This window comes from Perissodus microlepis, chromosome 9 (genome assembly GCF_051167445.1).
Source record: "Perissodus microlepis isolate ML-2025 ecotype Zambia chromosome 9, ASM5116744v1, whole genome shotgun sequence".
Lineage (NCBI taxonomy): Eukaryota > Metazoa > Chordata > Actinopteri > Cichliformes > Cichlidae > Perissodus > Perissodus microlepis.
The window spans coordinates 9171327-9193775 of record NC_140469.1 but is presented as its reverse complement, the minus strand read 5'-3'; the positions used below and the strand labels follow the sequence as shown (position 1 = coordinate 9193775).

Sequence of the window (22449 nt, the reverse complement as noted above, 5' to 3'; positions counted from 1 at the left end):
CAGAAATATGAAGGTGGTCTATTCTGTGGTATGAGGAGAAAGGCTCTATGCCCCCTGAATAGACCTGAGGGAGATTGGAAGATGGTTTTCATCTGTCACACTCCACATGCTGACAGTAACTATTCTATTTCTTTACAAAGAGAAAAGTGAAAATGGCTCCGTTCATCACTCTGAAGGAGTGATGGAGGATCTCTGAATGGATGTGGGAGGAATGGCATGAAAGGCAGGCATATGATCAAACTCCATATGCAGCACTGGAGGGGGTGAAATTGCCAAAAAGGATGCACAGGTATGTCGATTCATAGTCAAACACAGATAGATTAAAGTTTAAAAAAAAAAGTTCCTTGATCATCTTTAAAATTTTCCCAGTGTCAACCTGTAGTGTCACGACTGAGCGAGCGCGACTTTAATACTGCAAGGAATGGTGGCGGGCGAGGACTACGCATGGATGAACACAGGCACCAACAAGACAGGGATGCATGTAAACGTCTGAACAAATGTATTTATTGATCGACAGAGCACTGCGTTGAAAGACGGGCAACAACAGAGGAAAGAGGAAGAAAGATGTTCAGAGAGACAGGCGCTGGGGGGGGGAGTGCATAAAAGAGCCTACAGAGTCTTTTAAATGGTTGCTATCACAGGGCCTCCTCAAAGATGATGAAGCGACGGACAGTTTATGGTTTGTTAAGAAATCACCTTTCTTCCTGTGTTTGCCTGTTAAGCTCCCTGTTCCTGTATCAACCTCACAGTCCTTGCAGCAGCAGAATCACCACTTTAAATTCGTGATAACATTTGAAGCAGCAAGTGCCTGATTTTACACATTGGTAGACCAAAGCAGGCTTCTCATTCCTACTGAGCAACTGATTTATGGCACTTGTGCCTTTAGTTGCTATCCATGTAGAGTGACTTAGATTAGATAAGGTAATAACAGTAACCCAAATAACAAAGTCAGATCATGCCACAGTCCAAAGAACCAGTAGAGAAAAAGGTCCAAAAAAGCCAGTTCTAAGGCTTTGTAACTCATGAACCACAGTGAGAGCCATTATCCACTAATGGAGAAAACCTGGAACAGTGGCCGACCTGCTAAAATTACTCCAAGAGCACAAGAGGAGGTTACAAAACAACCCAGAATCATCTAAAGACCTCCAGGCCTCACGTGTCTCAGTTAAGGTCAGAATTCAACAATAAGAAAGAGACGGGGCAAAAATGGCATCCATGAGAGAGTCGCAAGAAGAAAACCCCTGCTGACCACAACAAACACAAAGCCTCGTCTCACATTTGCCAAAAAACATCTTGATGATCCTGAGACTTTTGGGAAAATACTCTGTGGACTGATGAGATGAAAATTCCCGTTGCTGCTGATCTCAAACTAACACAGCATTTCACAGAAAGAACACCACAGCAACAGTCAAACACAGTGGTGATAGTGTGTGGAGCCGGGGCTGCTTTGCTACTTCGGGACCTGGTTGACTCTCTAAGAAGGCTCGGCCATCAGTTCGTGTCCTGAAGCTCAAGTGCACTTGCACACACAAGCAAGTCCAACACTGAATGACTAAACAAACAAACAACAAAATAAAATAATAAAATAATGAGGCGTTAGAAAGATCTAGTCAAATTCCACATTGGAATCCAACTGAGATGCTTTGGCATGACCTTAAACAGGTCATTCATCGTCTTATTTAAGGTGATGCCAAAGCAAAACCCTAAAAACTCTCTAAGAAGGCTGCAAAGAAGAGTGGGTCACAATTCTTCCCCAGTGATGTGAAAGACTCGTTGCCGGTTATCGGCAGTTATTGGTTTGGAGTTTGAAGGGCAAGGGAGATTTGGATCACTTTTTTACCCATAATAAATAAAATTCTCATTTAAAATCTGCATTTTGCATTTACTCTGGTTATTGTCTACTTAAAATTTGTTCAACAGTGTGACAAATATTCACAAAACTCAGGAAGAAGCAAATACTTTCACATCACTGTATTTATGTTTTGCTTAAAAACAGAATGAACACTACATCGTGTCAGGTAGCATCCTTACGGCCAATCATCCACCCACGATCAAGCGTTTTACGTGTGTTTGTGTATGTGTGGCAGTAGAGGTCAAGTTTGTTTGTTTTTGTATGTAATCTATAACCCTAAATATGAATGCCTGTCTCTGGTAGTAACTCCTCATAACCGAGCTAATTATATACGCATGCTAACGATGACAGCTTCCACTAGGCCTGATAAACACTGTTTATACGTTCGCTGTTTCTGTGTTTCTGGTCTCGAAAAGGTTTTCAATAAAGGGCGTCAAATTATCTGGAGTGGGTCCACACACATAAAACTGCAATGCTTGACAAGCCTGTTTGGTCCATTTATTTTGGGGGAGGTTCAACAAACGGTGGGTTTTGACAATGAGTGAGCTGAGAGTCGAGGAGGAAGTGGTGGTGCTGACAAGTCTCACAGAGGCACATAGAGGAAATGTCATCAAACTCCCATAAAGACCCAACGAGCACGTAACAGAAAACAGGGAGAGTCACACAATGTTTGTTTTTTGCTTTCTCTGAATATAGACAATGCACTGGCCTTTCTGCTGCAAGACAGTACAAGTAAACAGCCATTGATCTGCGTGTGCATGTGTGCAGTTATGTGTTTCAACCTTTTTCATCCAGCTAAAAGCAACAGCTTGATCCTGACTGACCTTCAAGAAGCTCCGTTCAGCTGCTGCCTGTTCTGCACTAATACTAGGAAATATGGTCCTTAACCTAGAATGAAGCATCAAGAGGTGAATTACAAGCACTTGGGTTAAAGCATGAATTCAGTTCCCATTATAATAATCCGACAGCAGGAGGAGAAGCAGTGCTGCCAAAAATGGAACTGTTGAAAAAACGCTGGGTCCAGCGTAGGTCAGTTTAGCACCCGTGTTTCAGCCTGGCAGGAGCAGTGGAGCCTGGTGAGCCCACGGGGTTTCGTCCAGGCTCCAGTTGTGCGACTAAATGCCCTCAAACACATATTCACTCTCTCTGACATTGTACACTAAGCATGGAGGCCAGAGAGGGATCTAGGCACAGATGCAGGAGCAACATGTTTAATGCACACAAAGCACTTTTCTCTGTGTGTAGTGTTGCACATACAGACTTCTTTGAAGCTTTCTGACTGACTGAACAGCTTATATTGCTGCTAGAGGAAAGTACATACACTAAATACACCCCAGGACATCTGAGGGAGAACACAAACAGGGACGTGGACACACACTCCAAGTCTGTATTTACAGAGACAATGACTAAAAGCCTCCAGAAAAGAAAAACAGCACCGATCTAAACATAGCTGAGCCTTTGTCTAACAGCAGAGGCAATTTCACCATTGCACAGGCCTATGACGAGAACCGATGAAGGGTTTTCCCTAAGAGTGTAATTTCATCAAACACACCCACACTCGGAGTCGTGACCACAGTCAGTAAACTGGCGTGACCTCACCCACTTTGTTGTCAGTAACTATATGTCAAATGTGTCCCAGCGAAGCTAGAATAAACAGTATCGAGCCATACGCGGCTCCTGTTTCACATTCAGTCCGCAATAAATGCCAATGCTGCACCTCTGGGACTACACATCCAAAGAGCCGATTTTAATCATGCCACATAAAAATACAGCAGCGCACAATACCAGAGGCCTGCTGAGCCCAGATCAGCACGCACACACATTTCTCTGAGCGTGTTATTTTTTATTTTTTTTGTATATCTTTCCTGCCGATGGCTAAGTTTAATCTCTGGAGTGTAGAGTGCACCGTGGGCTGAGCCAATACCTGTATTTACTGTATGTCAGCCCTCTGACTGCACCGTGTGGGAGGGCACAGTGAACGCTCCCAGTCATATTTCATGTCAGTTTGATGAGCTCGATATCGCCCTCGCGTCCGCAATCATGCCGCTCTAACCAGCAGCTGATTAGTTTAGCTTAGGATACACACACTGGGGATGGCAACTGTGTGCTCCAACGTTAAGAAAACCAAGCACTTTTAGAGCTCGGCAGATAAGTTGTATCTTCCTGTTTAATCCATAAAAAACTTAAGTGTAGAGGAAGTGTAAAACCATAACTGATAATTTCACCCTGTGGCTTGTTACACAAGTCCAAGGGTGTAACACTCTGAAGCAGAGACTGAATTGGACTGTTTAGGAATTACAACCCTTTCTATGCATTGTTTACCATTTTGAGAGGCTTAAAAATAATCAGACAAACTAACATTAGTTTAAATATAAGCATTATTCATAATACTTGGATTAAAATCCTCTGCAGGCAATGATGGCCTAAGGTCTAGGACCCATAGTCCTGTGTTTCCATCCTTAGATGTTCTGCCACCTTATGTTGCTTCTTGCATGTGGGTCTGCAATTAATTAATAGTTTTCTATTTAGCAACTGAAAAGCAGCTCGGCGATATGCACTGAAGGTCGTGAGTTTGAGTCGTTTGGTGTGGAGTTCCCCTCGGTTACTCCGCCTTTCTTCCACAGTCCAAAGACATTAGGTTAGTAGATTACCCATAGTTGGGACTGTGACTGTTCTCTATGTTCTGCAACAAAGTGGCAACCTGTCCTGGGCTGACCCTGCCTCTTGCTCTATGGCAGCTGGGATAGGCTCCAGCCTGGGGCAGGTCGAAGGTTTTGTGGTTTGATTCCTGGCTGCTCCAGTCTGCATACCAAATATCAAAGTGCTTTATGTTGCATAGTAGAAAAGCACTGTACAAGAACGAGACCATTTACCATTTTTGTGACCCTGAATTGTAAGACTGACCCGATTAAGTGGAAGAAAAGCCTGCTCTGTTGGCCATTGAAGAATAGTTTTCTTTTCTTTGCACTGGTTGTTTTTGTAGCATGCTTTGGACCATTCACCTGCACTGTGACTTGTCCAATCAGTTTTGCAGCATTTAGCTGAATCTGAGCAGAGTATAGCCCTTCACTTCATATATCCAGCCTCCTACTTCTATCAGCAGTCTCATCATTAAACACTAGTAACCTGTTTCCACTGGTAGCCATGCATGCTATAACATGATCTCTTACCTGAAGACTTTTTAAAATTAATCTTGAACACAAATACCATTTTGCTGCTTGTTTTAAACTCTGTGTATTTAAATTAATAAAGCCTGCCTCCTTGAGTGCGTTGCTGAGTTGGTAAGATGTTGTGAAGTTGCTTTTCCTAACCGTGGAAATAATTCTGTCATCATGCACTTTTAGTTGTCTTCTCTGGCCTTTTGGTGCTGCTGTGTTTGCTAGTGCATCGTTCTTTTTAAGAATAAACCCAAGTGTTGAGTTGGCCTAGGTTTTTCTGCTAGGTTTTTGCACCGATATATAATTTTGATGATGGAACAGGACTGCTTGGGAGCCAAGGGTCCCATTACGTTTGAGGTTGGGAAGATATGAGAAAGGGTATGAATATGACAAACTAAACATTTATCACAAAACTTTTGTTTCTACATCTGACTGACTTACTATCCACTGTGGTGGTGTACAGAGCCAAAGTGAATAACCTATGAATGTAATGAAAAACTAACTCATCACATTGCAACAGAAAGCCGTTAATATCTGGTTTAAACAGAGGACGTTCTGTTGTGATGGATATCGAATAAATAAATAAAAATGTCCTTATTAACAGTATGTGTCAAGAATCGATGCTCACTATACGTTTTACTTAATGTGTCAAGCAGGGTGAAAATAAAAATAAAAACGAATGCATGAGGACAAAAACTATGATTAAATGTACTGAAACTTTCATTAATGATGGGAATTTACCTTTTTAAAAATCTTTTATCACACATTTATGTTTTGCAGGATAATATAGAGTGTTGAAGGAAAACGCCACACCCATACATCACAAGGCTGTAGTGGAAAATTACTGGACACAAAGGACAGGGCATAGAGTCTGAGGTGTGTGTGGGTACGATGGAGTTTTGTTTCTCTTCACAGGGAGAAGATGCTCGACTGGTGTTAAGATGTAAGATGAACCAGCTACCAGACCAAGTGCCAAATTGGGAAAGCCAAGTTTCCCTACAAACTGCATCTCCTTTCCAACTTTTTAACCAACCATACACATATCTTATTTGTGTGATACAATAAAAAGTTCATTCACTAGTGTGGGCGGGTGTTTGACAGGTCCACAGCGCTGTGTAACTTGAACCTTCAACCATTTAATTAAACTTTGAAACTGTATATTTTACGTTTGCTCACCAAGAAAACATAAGAAGCTTTCACACTTTAGATTGAGTCTGCAATAATCTTATGATATTTAACCCTATAAAAAACACAAAAGCTAAAAGGATTTAGATGCCTGAATGAAAATTAACACGGTTTCAAAATGCAGTCTACCTGCTGAGTTTAAAAAACGAGTAGAGAGTTTGAAGGCGGTTCTTCAATGTATATTGATCAGTTTATTCATTCAATCGGGACATGTTTTTCTCTTGTCCCAAAGTCTTACACAAACAAGTCATTGTGACATGTCCAAGTTGTTTTGACCAGAAAACAGGAAAGAAAGGAAAAAAAACAGTGATCATGAAAACAAACACACATTCAAAGACTACCCGTCATGACTCCATGACACTACGTGTTTGGTTCAGGCCAATTTGACTTGCCAATCACCCAAATGTACCACTTAAATCTTTTACAGTTTGTTTGTCTCGGATTTAATTGTAGCTGGAGGAAGGCAGGCGGTGGGACCGGGGTACACTTAAAAGATACAAAAGTGAACATAAACAGTACTTTTAAGAGAAAACTTCCTCCTCGGCTCGATGGGAGGGAAGGGGGTCCAAAGCCATGTTGAGCAGAACCGATAGGGTCGTACAGTAAATGCTTGCATGCACGTTGACACAGGCACTGATCTTGACTTGCTGTCTCACTTCAGTCTTCAGATAAGAGCATTCTGGGAACTGTGAGCTCTCTCAAACAAGGCAGTCAACAGGATTTTATTATTATTAATTTTAATTAAGTCCATTCACAAAAAAGAAATAAAAAAACCCAAACAAACAAAAACAGAGGAATATGGGCCAAGGACAAATCCAGAAACAAGACTCCTGTCAGCCTGTCTTATGGAAATATCAAAACTAACAGTAACAAATACCTTAACACACAAAAATAGTGGCTTTACTCCAGAACCTTCCAACATCTTTTTTTTTTAGTATACAATACATTACTTTCAGTACAGGCTGGACCTACTGTATTAATCTGTCCAGAATGGCTCAGCAAGCCAGTGCTGAGGATTCTGAGTAACGTAATAAAATTCATAAAATACCAACCACAAGAAGCAATTAAGCAGCTTCTTTAAAAAAAGGAAGAAGAAACAAAAAGAAATAATAGCGGTATACAAATTAAAATAATAAAAAAAAAAAGAAAAACACCAAGAACAGCAAAACCAAGCACAAGTAGTATGATGTATAATTAAGGCGAGTTAAAATATTGCAGAATAATTTGGCCCCTGTGTCTCAAACAGACTGCCACAACAGTCAGAGCTCCCCCCAACTCGTAATCACTGCAAGGATCCAGAGAAGGGAAAGAAGGAACTAAAGAAAGAAAGAAAGAAAAATGTGATCCTCTTTGGAGAGAGATGGATTTTATTTGGTTTTGTTTGGTCTCTTCTTCAGGGATGTCTTAAAGGGAACAGTGAGGACCTCTTTTCTCACATGAATTCCAATAAAAAAAAGAAGAAAAAAGAAAAAAGAAACAGAAAAACAGATGAATGATTGGTTACGTAATAAAGTTGTGTTTATCTGAGACTTATTTTTTTATTTTTTATTTTTCTGAGCCCAGTCTGAAGCTGGAGGAGGGGAGGGGCACGTGGATCAGAAAATAGAAAGCTGTTTATCAACAACCTGATATGACACAGTTGACAATGCAGTGCCCTGTGGGAAGAGTGTTTGTTCCCCTGAAAGTCCTCCGTCTGAAAAGCAGTCGGGCAAAGAAACAAAAAGAGGACGGGGATAGGAAGTCGAGTTTCTGAGATACAAAGTGATGCTGACCCTCTTGTTGATTTTTTTTTTTTTTTTTTGTTCTCATTATTTTTGGACCGGGATCGAAGGTCACATCCGACAAAGATCCCCCTCCACAAACTGTCCCTCTGGGCCCCGTTTGTTAAAAAGGCTGGGGGCTGGAGAAAGTCAGCTTAAAGTCCTGGGAGTCGCCTTTTTTTAAACGTGGGATCGACGTCAGACTTCTCGGCTGGTTCTGCAGGTCTGCACAAAAGTATCGATCGCCAAAGAGGAGGAGGCGTGGCTTGTTGTTTTTCCCATAAAGCTGTCCCGTGTCCACCGTCCTCCTCTCTGTGAAAAGTGGGGGGCTGTTGTACTGTTTTTCCACAATCCTCTTAACTCCCACCCTAGCTCTGCCCTCTCGTCTCTTAACCCCACCCCCCTCCAAAAAAATTCAAACCCATTCCTGCATGGAGCGTTTGCAGTACAGTATGTGGCGAGGCGTGCCCTTCCTCTTGAACTGCACCACGGTGTAGACCAGCACCAGCAGGCACAGCGCGAGCACGCAGGGGATCACTATGGCGATGGCCTTCACCGTGTTGGCCTCGTTGTCCAGCTCGATCACCACGTCCGAGTTGCCGTCGTCGGCCGGCGGGCGGCCGGGGTCGATGGGCGTCAGCTCGCAGCCCATGAAGTCCTTGAGGATGGAGCGCGGGTAGCCCGGTTCCACTCTGAGGAACTGGTTGCTAAACTTCCAGTACTCCTTCCCCTTGTAGAAGTAGGTGAAACCTGAAGCAAGGACACACGCACACAAAAGTTGTCAAAGAGTGATTTAGCACGTTTTCAGCTAATGCTCAGCTCTGTCAGTACTGTCAAAATGTGCATTAAGCTGTCACCGAAAAGCCATCAAACTGGATATAATGATAACAATTTCATTCAGCTGACGGAAAGGTTACCAGCTAGGGCGAGTGCTAAAACGTGAGGAATACGTCACATTACTAGCTTATAAGCCATTTGCTGTTAGATCCTCATCGATACACGTCAGGCATCATTTTTACTGCTAACATATACTGAAGTAACCGGGCACAACTGTTGCTTTGGAGGAAGCTCTTTCATGTCTTTTCATGTATTTAATAAAGTCACGAACTATTCAAAGAATTTATTACTAATTGAATCTTTAAAAAAGAAATCACCTTTTATCTTAAAAGGAAAAAAATTATTCAAGCGAAGTCAAAATAAAGATAACCAGCCAGTAGTGTGTGTGCTGCTCTGATGCTGAGCCACTGTTTCGGTTTCAGTTCAGTTGTTCTGCTGGGATATCTGTGCCTGTCCCTCAGGACTAATTATACCGGTCATGAAAGAGAAAACACACCCGAGCGGGAGTCAGGCCCCGTAGCTACGCTCACACAAAAGCGCAGCAAATGTCACTGGCAAACAAGGCGCTTTCTAAGCCATGAGAGCGACGGTCGATTTTGTGACGGGACGTGAGGGCGACTGTCCCAGCGTCCCCCAAAAATGCACAGATCCGCTAATGCAGTCGGCCGCCGTGCATTCAGGTGAGAATTTACCCCACCTCTCCACAACGGCTCTAGCAATGGAAAAAAAAATCATGAAACACAAAGAAACTATTTTTTTGTTATTCCATGCACACAATATGTTCATTTCAAACTTTGCCTCCACCGTCCCTCAAATGCTCACTGGGAAAATGTGCCGTGTAAAACTGGTCCGGACAGCCTGGCTGAATTCTCGAGCTCGCCTCTCCCTCGTTGGCCTCCTTTCACACTTTGTGTTTCTCCATTTATTATTTATGCGCACTCCTCTCTGAGAAGATGAGGAAAGAAATGTTCTAAATTTCCAGGCGAGGAAGGCCAGCGCTTTTTAAACAACGTGTCGGTTGGAGATGGTTCGAGCAAGGATATGAAACAGCGTAAGGTGGGATTTTAGATGTAGGAGGGGCCGGCCTGGCCGAGTGGGAGACTTGATCACCTTGTCGGGCACAGCTCTGTCTTCACAACCTGACCGCGTATAGTGAGACAGGCCAAACCACACAATGCCCTTTGAATTAGTATTTAGAGCTCAGCTGAGTATTGTGATTAGCTGATGAATTACAGCCACTGTCGGGATGCTCCTCTTTCTGATCTGGCGGCAGGTTCTGTCACACTTTTCTCCTACATTTAACCCAAATTAAGCGAAAAAGGGGTTATAGTTAGAAATAGAAAGATCCACATGAAGACTAACTATACAGCTCCATAACAAGTAGAACTATTCACTGAGAGACACAGAGGGGGAGAGCAGATGAGAGGTCAGACAGGCTGAGCTTGTGTGGGTTAGAACCAGGTCAACATCGCCCTGGGCTCCCCGCTCCGAAACGTGCCGTCTCATACACACTGTCGTGGGCTACAGTGGCGTGCTCAATTACGCCTGGCGATCTGGGTCAGTGTTATGAGCGGTCCACTTGGCACGCTGTCTCGGCAAACAGCCGGCTCGCTCAATAAACGAAGGCCAACACATTTACGTGCAGAAACATACACAAACAGCCATCATCCGCTTGGATATCAGTCCATCCTTCATGCTCTGATTGATGCCCGCTCCACCTGGCCTCACCGGCAGAAACGCCCAGCTACAGGTCTGGCGGGGGATCTTCGGCACAGATGGCGCGAGCTTTCAACACCACCTGCTCTGTTTTTTCCAAACGACTTGCAGCCAAGACCAGACCCCAAACCCACCTGGCACGGTGCATCCAATGGGAAAAGATTATTTTTGTAGCCTTGCCATCTGAGCGGCCTATCGTTGAGCTCCCTGCGAGATTTTAATCCCGCCTACCCAAGCCTGAAGAGAGTCAGTTGGCTTAAAACCGGAATGAGCACCCAGCGGTGGTCTTGTCCTTTCTGCTTTCCACAGTCCGGCTCCGACTGGGTCTTATGGCATTCAGAGCAGGATGGACCGATTACGCAATATTTTCTTGTGAAACAATTCATAAAAAACAGGGAAAAAAATGTATTTCTGGATGATCTGACCTGCTTTTTGTTTGGAATACGCAAAAAACATTTCCCTCTGTATTGCATGTATGGAAGCGTGCCACACACTGAGACTCAGTTTAATAAGTGGGGCAAATTTCAATCAATGCTACCCTGCCAGTGACCATCTGAAATCAATGCAGCCTGGCAAACAAACTGCGACTTGCTTGCCAAACCAAAGTATTGTGCAGGACAAATCGTACCATTGGCTTTGTCCACGAAGGCCCCCTGTGGCGATTCAGGCACACCTCTCCACACTGTGATAGGCTTAGGATAGCCAAGGTCCATGATTCTCATTTCCTCATTGTAGCGCCAGTACCTAAACAGGAACAAACGATGAGCCACGGGAAGACAAAGCAGGTACTATAAGGCTAGAGGAACACAGGGCTGAAAATGGAAACAGATGGTATTTTATGTGTATACCTAGTATCTTACTATCACACTGTCAGCTTCCTCTAGTGAGTTAATTCAAATAATACCTATCATAGCAGCTGTGAGAGGCATGGGGAAAATCTAACTCTATCCCACATTTTCCCTGAACCTTTTTCACCCTGATGATGTGGGACAGCAGACAAACAAAGAAAACGAATGAACCGTCCTCTAAGAGGAGTCGCTGACCTGATTTTGTAGCAACATATTACAGATGGTTCTTTAGCACAAGTGTTAAATGAAATCAGGTTGAGAGCGACTCTGTGTCAGATCAGAAACGCTACTTTAAAACATGCTTCCCGTTCTTGTTTAGTTATACTAAATATCCACCAATTTAAGATCATACGCTTCGCTTTTAAGAGACCTTTGCAGGCTAAATTTGCACACCGCTTTCAAGGAAGAAAGTCCAGATCTGAGCTAAGACCTCCACTCGTACCCACCTGTCCCCTTTAAAGAAGTAGGTTTTGGCCACATCCTCCCACCACAGGGCGGTGTCGATGCTCTGTGAGGGCATGCCATGGGCAAACTGGGAGATGTCCTTGGGGTATCCGGACTGCAACACCGTGTCCTTAAACACCCAGAACTGCTTTCCTGCATATCGAGAAAGAGAGTGAGAAAACAAATTAGAAGGAGGACGAGTAACCGTGGGGATTACCCTCCGGGGGGGGGGGGGGGGGGGGGGGGGGGCAAAAGACCCCAAAACGCACTGAACACACGGCAGGCAATAACCTGTTGCATTGTATTACTGTATTTGACGCTGATACTGTTGAAAGAGGGAACAGAAATGGTGACAAGCTCCCTTGCCCTTGCTTAGAGGTGCTCTGGGAACTTTTTGGCGCTGGCAAACTGAGCTGGTAACTGCTCAGCTGTGATAAAAGGAAAAAAGCTGCAAAGCTTGTGGGAAAACTGGCAACCAAACAGTCAAATTAAAACCTTTATTTTTTAAAAGTTTCCTGGATCCATGAAGCCAAGAAAATACTTGGGTTGTGATATTGTTGCTGAAATATTAAAAACCATATATCTTTTTCTGCTTTGTTCCTCGCCTCCATTTTTTCCTCTCTACAGCCTCCTTCCTGTGGAGTAATTAGGTTAAACAGCACATTTCTGACACCGCGTGACCCCAGGAAGTGCATTTCTTCATCAACGGTGGAGGTGTAGGGTGGGTCAAGAGGAAATGTGTGTTGGGGTGTGTGGGGGGAGGTACGTGGCAGAAAAGAAAAAGGGAAAGAAGGAGTTGGAATGACAAAGGCAGAGCAGATGGCGTTTTTATTATTCCCTTTTTATGATTAAATCAAATGAAACAGAGCCTGAGGCTATGAATGTTTGCTGTTTTATGAGCGGGAAAAGAGCAATCATCGGTTTAATATCTGCAAAATACTTACAGTATTTCTTTCAATAATCGCGGCGCTGACAAAAATAAAGCAGGGTTTGGAGGAAAACATAAAAAAAGGGCTGACAAGGAGGAGTGTGTGACATGTGCAGATGTCAGACACATACACAGTACGCTTCAGTCGCCTCTGAAACTCTGTAACATTCAAGACATTGAATATAAGTTGAATATAAGTAAATGTAAGTTTTTTAAAGCTTGTTTTTAAGACAAAAACAGAGAATCAAACATTCAAACAGTGTTTGCAGAATCTGATTAACTGGCTGTGTTTAAAGAGCCGGATCCTCGCGCCTCCCTTGGTGTCTAACTAAACACCAATCAGCCTGAAACACTACATGGAATTTCTGCAGGGTCAGCTTTACAGATGACCACACAACTTCTTTCTTTCTTTTTTAAACAAATGCAGGAAATGGATGTCAAATAAGGGAGGCAAAATCCCATTCATTCATTTTCTTCACAAATTCCCCATGTCTGACATTTCACCCTAAAGTATTTAAACAATACGGATACGTTAGAGATGGAAAGGTGGAAGGAACAGTAGGACAGGGTGTTGGCTGAATGTTAAATGGGAAGGCGAGACCTGCGACGGCCTCTTTTTTTTCTCAAAAGGAAATTCCTGTCATTTCAAGTCATTCTCTCTCAGCGCTCCGCTCACCGTGGGTCACGCTTCCTCCCGGCCTTGATACGCCACGCTAACACGCCACACCCTGAGGTTAATAGTGACCCGTCCCCAGAAAGAATGAGTTCAAATTGATTCATAAAAAAACTCCCAAACTTTCCCTTCTCTCACTCTTTTTTCCCCCCAATCCTACATAGAATGGGATTCTCCGTTCTCGCTTTCTTTTTTAAATTGGAGTCGACTTGCATCGGCCTCCACATAAAAGTCGAGCTTCATCTTCAGAGCTGTGAGGGCTGCTTTGATGTAGTGGTGGCTCTGGCATCTGCTGCACTGCAGCGACTAATCCCCCCCGCCTGCCCTCAACAGTGTATGAAAAGTGTTATTTAGGATGAAGATTTGTTCCAAAAAGGAGACGCCTCCTCTTTACACAGGCCACACACAAAAACGGGAAAACCAGGAACCACACATGCGCCTGTGAGTACTTAACTTATGCATACGCACGCCCAGTGTGACCCCGTGGCAAAGCTGCTTTAATGTCTGCTTGAAATCATCGCGTTCAGATCTGGAAATGTATTCTTCGACACGGCGTTTAAGCAACAAACAACAACAAACAGCCAGACAGTCTATGGAGATTCTAAGTTTGTCAGATATTCTCCCATAAAACTAAAAACTGCTACAACTACGCCGATGGAGCAGGAACAGTGCTGACTGCTACTACTGAACATAAACCAAACATAACCCCCATGTCTCACAAAAAACAGAAGTGTAAACTGACTGCTATTTTGCATGATACCTCCATCTGTAACCCTGTGGTATAAGGTAGGGAGCAGTAAATGTACTAAAAGGTTACACTGTGTTAGAAGAGTTCCTGCTCAGGACCCGAGCATTCACCCTTTCGGAGCCAAAATGCCAGGGTATTAATGTTTTGGCTAAAATTAGATGCTCTGTCCTAAATGTTTTATTTCGTCTGGGGCAATGAGCATTCATACCTAAATTCATTATACCGTCCCCTCTTCTCTACTTAATGTTTCAGATTAGAATCTGCTGCTGAAAATATCTTTGTTTGAGACATTTTATCCTGCATTTAGCTATCGAGTGCATACAAAAACCTCTTTATGGGGTAACAGTTTTACAAAGAACAGCCAAAAACAGTAAAAATGTTAATAAAAACTTTATATAATTCATGGAGTTAACATTAGCTGCCACACTTGGTAGCTAGCTCTGATGCAGAAGTGACAAGCTAACAGTAAGTGGCTAACAGTAAGTGGCTAATAGAAAACATACATTACTGTAGAGTATTATATATAAAAAAAAACAAAACACTTTTTCTACTTTTGTTTTGCTTTATTAAACTTCTGTTAAGTTTTGAGTGTTTTTGCAGCATGTTTATATTTGCCGGTGTTTTCTTAAATTGCAGAGCATTTGACCTCTCATGGCCACCGTGAATATCTGCACTGACACAATATACCACACAGGAAGAGAGCCAGACATAAGCAGGATACCAAATACCTGTGGCTGTATAAAACTGTAACCAGCACCATGACCTCAAACTTGAAATAAGACCCTACAAGAATACGGAGAAAACCTCTGAGCAAGCATTTGGAAACAGTGGGAGGAAAAAACTCCCTTTTAACAGGAAGAAACAACAACAAAGCAGAACCAGGCAAAACTGGTTGGGAGTGAATTCAATGACATTTTTAATTTAAAATTCAATGTACACGCCAATACTGGTCCAGCCTACAGCTCGAGTTCAATGTGAGAGTTTTGATCATCTCTAAGTTATTAAAATTGGACGTGATGAGCGAGTGGTGAGTATCACTGATCTTTTATGACTCTGGTGGGGACCATAGGGTTGCCAAATGAAAATCAGGTTATATTTAGAAAGACTTGAAACTATCAATCAAAGTCATAATTTTCCCTTAGATTTCTACAAACCTTTATTCTTTCTGCAACGCTAAAAGTTGCCCCCTGCTGGTCATTAGAAAAAATGCAGGTTTAATCTACCACATTAGCCGAGCCTGCGTATTGTTCTGCTCTTAATCTGAAATAAAACAATATAAGCCATGTCTGCATAATTTAGATGTAGGGAGTAGCTTTGTCTGTCATCTGACACAAGCCTCAATCAAGCTCTGATTGGATCCTGCCTCCCAGGAGGAAAATACATACCCCTATATGTGTGCTGTGCATATGCAGGGCGCCTCCGAGTAAAGCTGCAAAAGCCCATGCTAATCTGATTAATTTAATTTCAATTCACAACACAGCTTCTTATTAATCAACATTTCTCCATGTAAAACACTCTTCTTCTAAATCTGCCTGCATGGTGTTGCCAAACTGTGAATGGTAATTCTGTAAGGGCATATAGCCTGATTAGCAATCCACACAGCAGGCCCGGTTTGACTGATGCGTTTAAAATTCATGCTGAACTTCTCGTGTCTCTGAAGAATTCAGCGAGGGAAACAACTAATACACTGACATTGGCGTGGGAACGAAGAGCACACTCTTAATGTATACTGTGTCTGTTTCCAGACCTGCCCAAAAAGCACTAAGCTAATCAGCGTCTCATCCACGACAGCCAAAGCAGACTCCAACGTCCCCATCTGTGGATGTATTTTAAGAGAATTCATCAGACGAGAGCTGTTCAGAGTATATTCAAAACGCCTGGTTAGACGAGGAGTTAAAGTGCCGCCTTCTGCTTTCTGACCGACTTTCTTCCTAATTTTCCTTCCAAATGGTGACAGTCAGAACAAGGCCTTCTGGGAAATCAGCTGCGTGTGTTCAAATGAAAAAAGGCATTCTGTTAGTATGAATTTTCTAACTCTACCGCTGCCCAGTAAAGAGCAGGGTGGAGGAGAAGGCAGGGAAATCAAACTTGCAGAGCTCGTGGCACACCCGGGACCAGCAGTCTGCATTTCCAGGAATTGTTTGGTGTTGGAAATAGAAACGAGTTTGAGAGAAGATTTGTAGTTTTTTTTTTATCATCCCAGCAGAGTTTCGTTGTTACCTACGTCTCCTTTCATCAACACCCTTCCTTCCCCGCCTTTCCCTGCCTCCCGTCCTCTCTGTGTGTATGCAAATATGAGGGCCGTGTTTGTTTGCTGCTTCTTTTAAGTGGCTTTGCAGCTTCAGACATAATTAGTCGTAAAGCTGTGTTTTGGGGGTTCAGTCTAGATTTGAATGTGAAGACAAATCTTTCAGTAAAGTAAAAAAAAAAAAAAAGAAGAACAATTAAAATCAGGTCTCATCAAGCGGCGAGGCTCTCCTTGCACATGCTGTTCCAGTGATTTCCAAGACCTGTGCATACAGATATATCACTGGAGCAGAAAAATGCAACATATGCATTATTAAAAGGCAAAACTGTTTGTGGTAAACTTTCCTACCAAAGCAAAACAACTGCTTTAATCCTGCCCAGACTTGCACTAAACTCAGTGCAGTGCTCGGAGGGAGCATGATAACATAAAAAAATCCCTCTATTTTCAACATACACACATAGAAATTGAATATAGGAGGAATGAGCATCCAGCTTATACAAGACGATGACTTGTGGGGATAACAGAGCAGACATGGAGCTACTGCAAGCCGGGACTGCACGGAGGCAACTGGGCTACAGCACTGCAGGATCAGATTAAAGCTTTATGATGCTTTGCCTGTAATGAAAAACAGCTTTACTAAACAGTGATGGTGGTGGAGTGTAAAGGACTCACCTTTGAAGAAGACAAACTTGCCCTCGCTGTTCTCATAGACTGCGTCTATCTTGGGCGGCAGGCCTCTCCAGAACATTCGGATGGGCATGGGGTATCCCTGCATTACAGAGTTATCTTTCACCCGCCAAAACCAGTGGTCCTGAAAGGGAACAGAGGGCTATGTTAGGAATAAATGAGAACCTTTTAGGTCTGACACACAGATTGTCAGAGGTAGAATATACCCTTAGAAAACTAAGTTGAAAGCATGATGTCTTTTTGGCAAAAAAACAACAACAAAAAGCCCGCTTAACGAAGATTTAGCTTTCCTCTTTCAGTGCAGCAGCAATCACAGGAAGAATCCAGTGTGTTCTAGAGAATAAGACGCACGCATGTGTGAAAAACATCATCAGAAGATCAAGTAGGAAAAAATGCACTTGAATGTTTCTAAGATCCCAAACAACACGCTGCCCTGATCTAAGAACAAAAACAAACTACAGCTATAAGGAATTTCTGCATATAGTGACACAGCTGGCAGTGAATCTATCTGATACGCTGAATTCAGGCCAGCGCCTTGCTTTGCTGCTCATACAACAAAGCCTGCTGGTGACAGCCGTGATGCTTTTAAGACGCACATGTGCTTTCTCAGGTTGTCTGGAAAGCCTCGGCGACTGTCGCTACACATGCAGAGCCTGAAGAACATACTGGGAAAACTATCAAGTAACAGGGGCAAAAGTGATAGCCAGGAGCTTTATGAGGACCCAAGGGGCTGACTTCTTCTTCTTTTTTTTTTTTTTTTTTTTGGGGGGGGGGGGGGGAGAAGACAAGTGGAAGGTGTGTCTTTTTGATGTTGGATGAAACTTGATGACAGAGGGAGCCGGGGAGAGACACAGCTGCAAAAGCCATTAGGACTCAGAAAGATGTCCCACCCTTTGGCAATGAATGGCCAAGTGCACCTCCTTAACACGCTGGGCGCTCGGGCCAAAAAGCCCGACCTTGTAGCGAGGGATGCAGGGGAGACAGCACATCATCGCACCCTGCCTCATTCACAGCGAAAGCTAAATAAACAGCCAATTTATCAAAGACTCTCTGCACAGCTCTCTTTCTCTCTCTTTGTCTAATCCAATTGTTTCTCTGGGACTCTGCACTCTCCCTGGACTCGTCCTCCTCTTTCTTTTCATTTCCCCTTGTCTCTCATTCCAATTCCTCTGCTTTTTCCTCTCCTCTCCCACTCTCGCTCCACACCTACTGCCTCCATAGATTTCAGTTGTTCAGCATTTTCTTCTGTACGCGGCCCGGCCGAGTAATTGAAAACAGATCAAAACTGTGAAATCCGAGCCATTTGAGTCCTTTTGACTTTATAAAAAGGGAAAATGTTCTTTCTCCCGCCTGCCCCAACTTCCCACTCCCACTCTGAAAACAAAGCTCGGGCGACTTGTAGAAAATTTCAGCAGGCGCTTCTCAATTACAGGAACGTTCAGAATAATCAGAGCGAGTTCAGTCTTAGCGAAAGATGGAAATATCACACCGCTCTCCGCTTTGAGGAAAAGGGCGGCACGGAGTTTGTCACGTATACAGTCTCATGGCACATGACGATCTATTCAGAGCGATGAGGCTGAATTCAAATCTGGTTTCTACAGGAATATAAATTCTGCCCTTCTGGATAAATAAAAAAAATCTGGTTCTACCGATGAGTTTTTGTGCTGAGAAAAGTTTGCGAAGTGGATCCCAAACTGCCTCGCCGACAGCTGAACCGAGTGTTTTGTTGGCAAAATCAATACTGCACAACACATTGGTGTACTGCATGAAGTACCTGTCCTGCTGAGCTGACAAATCAACAAAACACACACACACACACACGATGGAGAGCACTTTGCACTTCATTAATTCTGAAATGAACAGGTATCTGTTTAGCGCATTAATTCATGAGGATTCTGCCGCAAGATGACTGGCAAATAATCATTACACAGAGACACCAATCAGCAATCACGACTAAAACCGTGTGCCTAATTAATGCTCGGATCCTCCTCGTTCCACCTTAACAGCTCTGAACCACCGCAGCATTGACACCTGACCTGTGGGAATATCTTTTTGTGTCTGCCACTAGCCAGTAGGGGTGGGGAAGATCATTGATGACTGATAGATTCAACAAACAAAACAGCCTCAAGTATCACTTGAGATTTAAAGTGGCACAAAATACTAAAATGAGGCGCAAAACAGCCATAAAATTACACTGAATGACTACAAAGAGGCGAAACAACAACAGAGTGAAGCCAAATGTGCCCAGACAGCCAAAAAAACTCCAAATGACTACAAAGAGATGCAAAACAATCATAAAAGTGACACCAAAAAATGAGAAAGAAATGCAAAAGAACAAAAAAATGTACAGAAATCCAAGACAATTGCATATGTAGGCAAAATGATTAGTAAAGCGTGCAAGTGAACAAAGTTACACAAAAAGATGCAAAACAGCCATAAAATGACAACCAAGTGACACAAAATGACCACAAAGAGAACACAACAACAACAGCAACAGCAAAGTGGCGTCAGACGTGTACAGAGATCCAGAAAAATCATAAAAAGACTAGCGATGCAAACGACCATAAAATCACAACATAAAATGGTAACCAAGTGACACGAGACGATTAGAAAGCGAGGGGCAAAAAAACGATTACAGAGATTCAAAACAACTCAGCATCACTAGTCTTTGTGAGCCGAGCAGAAACACACTGGTGTGAATTACGCTACGCGTTCACACGCCGACCCTTCACAGCGGCATGCTGGGTACATGACTCAATCAGACTCTTAGAAAGTTCGAGGCTGATGACTTACAGACTTTGCCCCGACGTAAAGCGCCAACACAGGAATGAAAAACAAGAACACGGCACATTTAAGAAGTGACTCAAATCGTTGAACACTGCATAAATACTTATCAATCAATGAAAATGAAAAGAACCGGCGTGAAATCTTTCTGGAAAGGACAAAAGAGCAAGTAGACCGCTCTGTTATTAGCAAAGAACAACAAGTGGAGACAATGAAGCTATTCTGAGAGATCAACGCTTTTTTGAATTTGTTGTGTAAAAATGAGGTTAAACTTAAAAACCTCGACACCCACGTCAGCCCTGGGTAAGCATCTGCTGCCGCCTTTTGCGTTTATGTGCCGAGAGAAGAGGTGAGAATATGACAGACAGTGATATTTGGATGACAGCCGCGTTGACCTCTCACTCGTCTAACATGACGCACGCACTCGGCTTGAGTCGTCAGCAGAGCACGGGTGCAAATATTTCAGACGGATGAGGATTAAGGTCACAGTTATTTATCTGCTGAAGTCTACTCTGTTCGCTGAGGAACTGAACTCTAGAAGATTTTTTTTAAATACATGTGCGCTGATGCATTTTGTACGCCTTCTACATGTGCTCAAGGCCAAGAAGCAAGACTGCAGGGACGTAACTGTAACTGCTGTAAATAATGAAGCGCGACCTTCATCAGCGCAACAAAACACGGCAGCTTTCACTTCTCAACCTGCAGCTCTTTCTTTCCATTAGATTTTAATTCTAATACGCCAGCTTTACAGTTCATCTTTGTGGGGACATTTTCCAATCCAATAAATGTCAGCGCAGCGCTCTGTGCATGATGTAAGCCTCCATCCCCAAAGTCAAGAGTGCAGAACGGTGTTTAGCAGCTCCGGCATCAAACTGCCAAAATGACTGGCTGTGTTATCAGTTTCTGCAATTTTATACTCTGAAATAAACTTCAGTCGTATTTTTTAGAGAACAAAAAGTGATTTCATGGGAAACAACAATTGCAACTGTTTATTTTAACTGGGTGTGTTTATGTTTCGGGAAAAACTATGTCATCATGGGAAATTTGCCGCTGCTAAAAAGGCTAAAAAGCAGGGGTGTCAAACATAAGGCCCAGGGGCTAGAATTGGCCGAGCAATGGCTATAATGGAAAATACGGCATAAATTTGTACCTGTATTTGCTACACCAAAGATAGAATAGATAAACCACAGAATGACTTTCTGCTTAGTGAGCAGAACTTTTTCTATAATTTTATGCAGAAAAGCTGAGATGTGCTGTTAAAATTACACTTCTTCATCCAATATTAAGATATCTCAGGGATTAAATTAGTAGTTAAATGTCTGTACGTTGACAGAAAGTCAAGTTTCACTCCTCTTGTCCAACCTGAGATCAAAGTGGGCTGTACGTGGCCCCTTGATATAAAATAAGTTTGACATTCCTGCTCTGAAGCACTTAGGTACCAATCTCACAGGAGGACACTAAACATATGGTAAGAGAAAAGGATCAGAGAGTTAGCTTAGCTTAACATAAAGATTAGAAAATGGGCAAGCGGCCGGCACATTTCAAACTGGAATGTGGGTACAGATTAAAACAAATGATAACACATTATTAAGTGAAATTCAGAGGTGCTGGTAGGGGGTTTGTTACCTTTGAGCATGCCCAAGCTGGCTGCTTTCCCCCTGCTTCTCATCTTTCTGCTCAGTTAAACTAAGCTAAGCTAATCACCCAGAGGCTTTAGATTAAAATTAGACACGAGAGTGGTGTTCAGCTTTTCATCTCTCTTTCTCTTTGAATTCTCAGGACACCTGAAAAAGAAGTCTTACAATTGTCCGAAAACTGAATTGGTGGCATTAAAAATCCACTCCAGACGCGCGCTATTTTTGGACTCTCTCTCTCTCGCTTTTCATTCCACTGCTGAAAAAGATATTAAGAAGACACGACAGCTTACTGCCCATTTGGCAACTGCTTTCTCATTAATGGATGTCATAGTCAAGGAGCGTGGCTCCGGCATCGGCAATCCTGAACAGCGAGGCGCCCCGCAGCATCCCAGAATCCCCTGCTCTATATCTGTCCACACGAAGGAAGGAAGTGTCCCTCAGTGAGTGGGCGAGAGGGGTGGTAGTTTCCATTATTATATGTCTATATAACGGGCAACGCACCAATAATGGAAGCTAGAGTAGATGAAAGCATTAGTGTGTCGAGTGTTGGGTGGAAGCTTATATATAGACTTGTAGGGGAAAAAACGTATACCTGCATGTGGGCACAACAAAAGGCTCTAATCCTGTCCATGTAATGCAGCTACAAGTGTCTGAACATAATGAGTCACTGTTAAACAACAGCAGAGACATAGTGGGTGAAATGAATTTGGAGCTTTAAACTATCAGCTAACAAGAGCTACAACTATTTCTATAGCACCGCTTTCACAGAGAGGTTTTACTGAACAGTGAGCTTTAATAAAAAAAATTAGCTTTAGGGATAAAAACTACTTTGGGAAAAAAGAGACCTCATAGCACAAAGAAAAGCATGAGCACAGTAATTTCCTTTTTTGTAATCCTTGCATCCTTGTTTTGAATTCTTGCTCCATAAAGGCGACACTGCAGCT

General features: G+C 43.0%; 1 protein-coding gene across 2 annotated transcripts in view; it reads right to left on the bottom strand.

Annotated features, from left to right (window-relative positions):
- Positions 1–6363: 6363 nt before the first annotated feature.
- The window catches only part of mmp16a (matrix metallopeptidase 16a (membrane-inserted)), a 73377-nt gene continuing 57291 nt past the window's right edge, over positions 6364–22449 (bottom strand). For both annotated transcript variants that reach the window (XM_084938911.1, XM_084938912.1), the window contains 4 exons: positions 17070–17208; positions 11803–11953; positions 11137–11252; positions 6364–8705 (listed from right to left, as the gene is read on the bottom strand). In XM_084938911.1, coding sequence (XP_084795037.1) covers positions 8371–8705; positions 11137–11252; positions 11803–11953; positions 17070–17208 — 741 coding nt within the window. In that variant the 3' untranslated portion in view covers positions 6364–8370. The remainder of the gene's footprint in view (positions 8706–11136; positions 11253–11802; positions 11954–17069; positions 17209–22449) is intronic.